The sequence below is a fragment of the Quercus suber genome, unplaced genomic scaffold, assembly GCF_002906115.3.
Source record: "Quercus suber isolate HL8 unplaced genomic scaffold, Cork oak 2.0 scaffold_102, whole genome shotgun sequence".
Classification (NCBI taxonomy): domain Eukaryota; kingdom Viridiplantae; phylum Streptophyta; class Magnoliopsida; order Fagales; family Fagaceae; genus Quercus; species Quercus suber.
In genome coordinates, this window is record NW_027069567.1 from 1288093 (window position 1) to 1296702 (window position 8610).

Consider the following 8610-nt stretch of genomic DNA (forward strand, 5'->3'; position numbering starts at 1 on the left):
CACCATAGAACGTGGGGAACATGGAACCGTAAAAATTTAATGAGGGCAAGTCTCGTATGCCAAAGCATCAGAAGCGGGCCTTGGGCAGTTAAAAAGGGCATTCGTACCTTCAGAGGTGATGTAAAATGGGTGCGGAGGAACTATCATTACATCGAAATCCTCCTTTCTTCCCGAGGAGCTAGAAAGAAGAATCTCGAGGGGCTATTGTAGGGGTGATAGGCCCAGGAGCCCATATTTATGTGTATATTGGGCCAGGGGCCCAACCTGAGGACGTTAAACAATCCAAGGACGAGTAAACACTTTCATAAGTATCCGTGTTAGTAAATGAAGAAGTGAAATCCAATTAAAGCCATCCAGAAGGGTGGTTTGAGGAAGAATACCTCCTCGACTGAGCAAAACCGAGGTCAGAGGGTGTGGTTTGCCATCGGGAGTAACATTCTGGATCATTCCATGAATGAGGATAAGTATCAGGAAGGAACAGGACATAGAAAAGTCATGAAATATCTAAAGGGAAAGCGGCTACCACCACATTAAATGATCTGCAGCTAATTTTTTAGCCGCATTAATGATGAAGTGATACATAAACAGTAACTTTTAGCCTTACAGCTATTACCCAAAGATTTCAGGAATGTGCTGATGGGACAAAAATCAACACTAACAATCTGATCTACACGTGGATGGTGGAAATGGAAGGTGAAAATAGTATAAAATAGAAGAGATACCCTGAAAGAAAGTGATCGAGAAATTAAAAGATAAACACTGTAGTAATCAAGAATTGAATTTGTAATCAAATTTGAGAGAAATATATAAGAACTGATCTCCTTGGATTGTGCCGGTGACGTTTTTCTTTAGTTTAAATCAATCTATCTTTCTTTTCTTGTCATCTGAACCTACTTTACTTGTGGTCCAACTCATTTAAGCCCAGTTTTCCAACTTACTCTTTAAAATTTCATTGTATCGGGCTTTTTAGGCCTACGTTCATTTATCCTTTGGGCTAGGACCCAAACTGTGTCCTTACATATATATATATATATATATAGCAAAATGAAATCCCATTTTACTAAATAATATCCCTTTATAATGTCTACCTTCAAAACACACATTTAAGTAACTTTTATCCTTATGATAATTTATGACCATTTCTTATGCTAACAACACATTTTTAGCAATGCTTCCTGTAACAAATGTGGCTTGATATTGGCCAATCAATGCATTCAAGTTTGGCTTCAACCTATTGGTTAGGATTTTAGTTATACACTTACAGAGGATATTATATCATGATATCAAGCAAAATATCCCCACAACCTGCAAAGGATTAGAATAAGCAGCACTAACATTTTGTTTCTTATGAATCTGCAAACTATCCTCTGGTATCTCACCCTCTTATAGTTTTGTACTACTTCACATTCTTTCTCGGAGTAATTAAAATTCTCATGGCTTCATTCACTAAACCAATGGCACGCCAAGCATCGGCAACAAGTTGAATAGTGGTCTTTTCAGGAACAACACCTTTCTTCATAACATGGATCAATTCCTCTGCTTCCCATGGTTGTCTTGCTTCTCCATATCCCCATATTAGAGTCTCAAAAGTTTTCAAATTGGGGGAATGCCCATTTGACACATTTTCTCATAAACTCTCAAAGCATGCTCCATTTTACCTGCACTGCACCATCCACTGATGATGGTAGTGAAGATCACGACATTTGGGTGTACGCCAGATTTGCCCATGGAAGTCAGGAGTGATTCAGCCTTTTCAGGCTCTCCAGAGCGCACAAAGCCTTTTGCAAGAATACTAAATGCATGGATGTCAGGTTCTATTCCAGCCTTCACCATGTCATTGAAGATCTTCATGCCTTTGTCCATTAGCCCGGCTGAGCTCCATGCATCCATTATGGTGCTAAATGTTATCACATCTGGTTTGACCCCAAATTCTTCCATCAATGTCAGTGCCTGTCCAATTTATACTTTTTTTAAGTAAATGTCTGCGTACTGCATAGTAAGTTAGAAGAAATTAGATGCATTCAATATGCTGTGGTCCCTATAGAGTGCTACAGTTAACATGAAACATGAATTTTCTACTGAAACTACTCTTTCTCCAGGGATTCTCATTGTATAACTTCCCTAGAGTGCAGTCTAAAAAATAAAATTTAAATCCAAAGTCCTATCGAGTGAAAACAAATGTTTCAATTACGGGGATGTGATGCATATTATTGCAAGCTCATAACCATAAAAAATGTATGAAACAAGAATGTTTCTTGTACTTCTTATATGTGCTGATTGGTCATATTTAATTTAAAAAAACAAAAACAAAATTGGAAGATTGGTCATATAGAAGATTTGATCACCTTGTTGTGATCTTCCATCTAAACGTAAAAAACACAATTATTCATTTCCATCCTCAAAAGCCATGGGGCACCTACATTTATAGCATAAACTCTTAAGCCTACTCAAAGCATTCTAACAAAATTGAATGTACCTAGAAAAGAAGTTAACTCAACAGTGTGAAAGTTGTTTTTACAAGCGACGAAAAACTTATTTCCTGATTCTAGGATGGAAGCTACTCAAAGAGTATAATTCCACAAAAGAGAATGTATCAATAAATTGAATACTACTGATGGAAACTCACCTCATCAACCATATTACTGTCTGAAAGGTCTAGAAATCCTTTGATAAGTGAGTTGAAAACAAAAAGATTTGGATGTACACCAAGATCCTTCATTCTGTACACAAACCTCAAGGCGTCTGTCATATCACCTTCTTTACAATAACCATTGATGATTATACCGCATGTACGCTCATTAGGCCTTGCTTTATTTCTTTGCATCTCCAATATCATTCCTTCAGCCTTACTTGTCTCCCCTTTCTGAGCATAAGCCCTTGCTAGTGTGTTGTAGGTGACAACATCGGGTTGCACACCAGATGCCACCATCCTATATACCACATTCCATGCTTCCGTAATGTTCTTCTTATTACACCAGGCTCTAACAAGAATATTAAATGTCCTGTCATTTGGTTTCATTTCTTCCTCCAACATTAGCTCTAGAAGTTTCAGAGATTCTTCTGGCTTACCAACAATTCCATACCCTTAATTAGGGCATTGAAAGTGCTGGTTGTGGGCTTACATCTACTCTGCTTCATCCTGTGCAAAATTTTCATTGCTTCCTTAACATTTCCAGCTTCACAGAAAGCATTGATCATGGCATTAAACAATATTGAATCTGGCTTCAGTCCATTCTCTTCCACTTTAGATATGAGTAAAGGAATGGACTTGAAACGCTTTTGAAGGGTCAAGGCAGCTACAAGAGTTGTATACGTTATAAGAGTTGGTCTGTGTCCTTCTTCTGTAATACTGTTGAAAATGGAATGGGCTTCTTGAGGCTTCCCTTTTCTATCAAAATACTCATCAATTTTGTTCTTGAACGCACTGTTGGGCAACCTCGGTTGCCCAAACAAACAGGGCAGTTGGATTTAGTTTGCGAATCTACAGAAGTTGACATTGAATGTAATTGGTCCTCTTTGTGGACATATGGTTCCTGGGAAGTTCAAAGATTATAAGAATGTGAATGTCACCATCAATACATGTGAATATAGATACATTATTATTATAAGTTATGACGTATTTCTGACTGTAAATAGGCCAAGCATTAAATATAAAATATTTACAGTTTTTTTTTTCCTGAAACTGATCTCAAACCGGCTAAGTGAACAACTATCTAACTGCACTATCTAACAGAAAATATGTGAATTTGGAGTGAAGAATCAAAGTTTCCAAGCAATGTGAAGGTAGCAAATGCTAAGCAGTTAATTATATACTTTTAGTACACATTAAAATTTATCACAACGAAGCCAATACTCTGTAGCAACAAAGGGCTGATTCTGTAACTGAGACAACTGCTGCAGACAATAAGACATCTTGATCTTAATGTTGAACTTATGAGAAATTAGGAGCAGGAAAAATATTTGATAAACCAGAGATAAAGCTGAAACAAGGCAGATATAATTACATTAACTAGATAAATGAACAAGTTTATGAAATAACTACCATGATTCATGATGCTTCAATTCTTTTCTTGCTAGTGATTTTTCCTTGGCGCTTACCCATGATGACAGTGGACTTTCCCAGAATAAAAATCTCCCAATATCTCTCAACCTGCTTTTCAATACGTTCTTGTACCACTTTCCTGGTTAGGTCGGACTTATGTCTGGCTACTGTATCAAACAGAAAGGCCAGAAGCCCTATATCTCACTTTCTTCCTCAGCTTTATGTTCTCAAGACATGGTTAAAATAGTGTCTCCTCCTAGGCAGAACCTAGAAAGGTCAACCAAAAATTAAACAAAGATTTGACTAAGAGAATGAGCCGTTTGAATGTAGCTTTCCAGCAAGTTGATTTGTGCAGTCACCAAATAAAACTAGGAAGTTACGAAGCAAACTAAAGGAGAAACAATTTATCTAAATCAATAACTATGGTGAGTATATAAGAAGTCACTAAACTCTCCACAATGGTTTGAACAGCATGGAAATCAAGTCCAATATGCTTTCTCATGACAATTAATCTGATTGGCTGATTGCTAATGCAATCAATTTCTCCCCCCCCCCCCCCTCCCCCCCCTTAAATATTCATTTGTATAAGGTCAATTCAATTGTGCGACAAAAGATGCCACTCCTATTTATTATTGGACGCTGCGGTGATATTATGATAATTCCAATTTATGACTTCAACTTATAGCTAATAATACTTATTCCATATCATAATCATGCAACATGAGATTGAATGGTCCTTTGAAACAGTTAACTTGCCACACTCTTTTACAGTGTCATTACTAGACAGAACCATGAAGATAAAACCATCATATGCAATAATGGGTCACTGCAAAATCCGAATTCTATGGTCATCAATTGTACAAGAGAATAAAACCCAGTGCTCGACAAATTTGCAGTATAAACAGAGTTTTATGGTCATCTACTGGATTCAATTGGATGAGCAGATCCTAACCCTGATGCCAGACATACCAAAATATGATTTGTGAAGTTTTCTCTCAAAATAAAACAGAAATTTCCGGGGCTACTTGTGAAGGTCGTGAGAATCTAGAGGTAAATCAAATGTACCAAATGTTCAGATAGTAGGTTCAGCAGTTCAAGAAGTACCAAATGTTCAGATAGAGAAGTGATCTTGCATTTTGCTCACAAAAGCAGAAGCAAATCAATCCATCAACGAGCAGACACCAAAAAGTTCAATTTGATCCCACCCAACCTACTTAAATGCTAAATTTTTATTAAATTGTCACCAACAATGAAAAATTTGATGATCATACTAGCCAATCATGAGCTATATATATTATTCCATTTTCTAAGCACTCCACTACAAACCCAAAACTGTCAAACTAATAGACCCAATTATGCTTTTATATTTCTCTCTTTCAAAATCCATAAGACACAATTTTGCTGAAGCAAAAAAGAAAAGAAGAATACTTAAAAGAAAAAAAAAGAAAAAAAAAAGCAATATTTAAAACCAAATACAAAGTATTCTAAAGCGTATATATATATAGTAGTACGTTATTTGTAAGCAATGTTGATACCCAAATGACACGAAGAAGTATGTTTCAGTTGGAGCGGTACCTGTTTAATTGAGCCAAATTTGCAAGGCGTGGAGAGAGAGAGAGAGTGGTTTGCATGGTTGGTTGTAGTAGTAGTAGCCCATGAGTGTTGTAGCGTAGTAGTGTAGTGATCTTTTGTGTTGGTGCGGTGACATCCAGTCATCCACTAGAGAATCTCATCCACATACCAGATTCTGAGATTTTGGTTGGATAATATGTTGAGGCTAGTGGCATGGAGAAGTGGCGAACCAAAAATATGAGTAGATTTTTTGGGGAGCAGATTTTGCCACGACAGTTTGATAAGCAAGGTCAAAATTTTAACACAAAGCCCATTTCACCGCACCAAAATTCACCCCCCCACCCCCCTTTTTTTTTCCTCAAAGGACAAGTTTTTAGATTTCTTATTAATAAAAATGCAATATTTTTTCCCGCTAGATGGTCTAAATACAAAATTTTTGTTGAGTGGGAGGGTAAATGCCAAAGTTCAATTTTTCGAAAGGAGAAGCTTCACATATATATGCTTTAGATTATATTATTCTAGACTAAAATTTCTATTTTTTATCAACAAAAGAAAAAGAAAAAGAATGCAATATTTTTATTTTTTGTGAATTCAAAATAATACTAAGTCTAAAAATTAAATATGCTTATTATCAATCCAAAAAAAAGAAGATAGTTAGACATGTTTCCTTTAGTTCTCATTTTTAGGGGTAATTTCATTTGGGTCACAACTTTTTGTGACAATTTTAGTCCATTTTCCTAGTTGGAAAAAACCATCCACGTGTATTTTTACACTTTGTCAGTGGTAGAGCTAGAGCCAAAATTTTAAAATTTTCTTCTTTTTTAAAAAAAAAATTTAGCTAAAATAAGAGTCCCCCCCCCCCCCCAAAACAAAATATTTAAGTTAGTGAATTATGCCTTAAAAAATAATAGAATTTGTCCATTAATCTAATAGTTATAGAGACAATGTAGTTTTTATTTTCTCAATTTCATTTTTTGTACATGTCTAAACATCAAATTAAATAACTTTTATAATTTTATATACTCATTGGAGTTTAAAAGATGATAAATTCTCCTAAAAATTTATCTCTTGAATATACGTATGTCAAAGTTGTTGTATATAATAATATATTTATAATTTATGACATACTCTAGTATTAAAATATTAAGGTTTATATATGTGTATGATGGTTTATCTGGACTTTTGTCTAATATATTAGTACCACAATTTGGTCACCCCAAACAGAAAATCCTGGCTGCACCCTTGCACTTGGTTTATTTCGAAGTAAAACATTGTACATTTAAAACATTTTTAGTAAAATACTTTTTGGAGCTTGGTGTGATATGTAAAGTTTTTCACAAATCACCAAAACTGTCAGCTCAACTGATGGTGTTAGAGGTTTGATGACCAGACCTCCATTCTAGGTACCAAATTGGCGACTCTGCCGGCACCAACTATTAGATTGACATTTTTGTCGATCGAACTGCTAGCACCAGTTGCTAGATCGATACTTTCGACTGTCTGACTATTGCCTTCGATGACCTAATTGTTGACACCCCCTATTAGAATTGAGGCACTGGTGACCGAGCCACTAGATGGGGCAGGGAGGACCACTGTGTGTTTTTGTAAAATGTTTTACCTTGTTTATAAAGATAAAATATATTACAATTTTTTACAAAGGATTCTATGGTCAACAAAAAACATCTTACAAGTTTAACTAAATTTTACATGAAAATAAACACTTGAAAATGAGAAAACATTTTACAAAATATATTTTACTTCAAAAAATTTTGGGACGAAGCGTAAAATAACTACATAAAAGTGAAAAAAATAATAAAAAAAAAAAATACCCGAAACATTTTACATACCTGGATAAAGGTATACGTGGATGCTACCTTATCAACATCTTCAACAGCCCTAGCTGCTATTGCAAGAGACCATGCCGGCAAGGTGATGCATGTACGGACCAAGATGCACAAGCCCTATTCCCCTCTCCAAGCTGAAGCCTCTGCTCTTCTTTAGACGGTCCAACAGTCCTCCCTTAAAGGCTGGCCCCGTGTCATCTTCGAAAGTGACTCCAAAGGATGCATCGACCTACTCTCCTCGTCTTTGAGTCCTGATTGGTTCATTAGCGCTGTTTTAAGTAATGTCCTTAGTTTAGCATTTTCCTTTTAATAGGTGCTCTTTCTCTTGGGTTGAAAGATCTGGTAACTTCACTGCCCATATAATAGCTAGAATTACTATGAATTCTAACTTGCCTTTATGTTTAAATACTAACAATCTGCATTTGGCTCTTCAGTCCATCTGTGTTGCAAATTGTCCCCATGCACATTGTTCCTTTTAATATAAATCATTGAAGCATATCAAAAATAAAATGACAACATTTGTGACTTGTGAGTTGTCTAGCCAAAAATAAATTAAACAAATTTTGAAACATGAAGAAATTAAAATAAACACGGCAATTAACATTTGAAAATGAAACATACCTCTCAATAACCAAACATATGTGTAAGCATATGCAATACAAAATCCAAAGATACCATCAGTAATGCCACTTCGTCCAAGATCACATTTTCATTTGTAACAAACACCCAAAAAAACAAAACAAGACCTAAGATAGACAGAGCAGAGTGTGGGCACAAGTGCCCGCAACGAGTCATCTTCATGTTTAGGTGAATGTGCCTTGGCCTAGGGTGGACCATGGCAGAGGGTGTGAATGGAGTCACCACTTAGTTTAGGTCTAGGAACCATAAAAATAGCGTCCTCCATAGAAAGACTGGTCTTTACCAGAGCATGTGTCCGGAGTTTAGGTATGGGGATGGGAAGGTGTTAGGCACCTAACCCCACTCGACCCGTAGGTCAGCTTCCACTCATTGTGTTCCAAGTCTTAATCTCATTAAAGGCATATTTAACATGTTATTCTAACTCACACACACACACTAACATGCATCTAAAGCAAACAACATGGCATAATCATCCCAAGCCTAATCATTCACCTATCAAGGCATATAAGCATA

At 36.1% G+C, this 8610-nt stretch overlaps 1 protein-coding gene across 1 annotated transcript; it reads right to left on the minus strand.

The window, feature by feature from the left end:
* Nucleotides 1–1309: 1309 nt before the first annotated feature.
* On the minus strand, nucleotides 1310–5883 carry LOC112017809 (pentatricopeptide repeat-containing protein At5g21222). Its single transcript, XM_024050267.2, is given in 7 exon segments — nucleotides 1310–1605; nucleotides 1608–1950; nucleotides 2627–3081; nucleotides 3084–3386; nucleotides 3389–3533; nucleotides 4043–4309; nucleotides 5618–5883. Coding segments are annotated over 6 exon segments (1458 nt in total). The 5' UTR covers nucleotides 4046–4309; nucleotides 5618–5883; the 3' UTR covers nucleotides 1310–1396.
* Nucleotides 5884–8610: the final 2727 nt, after the last annotated feature.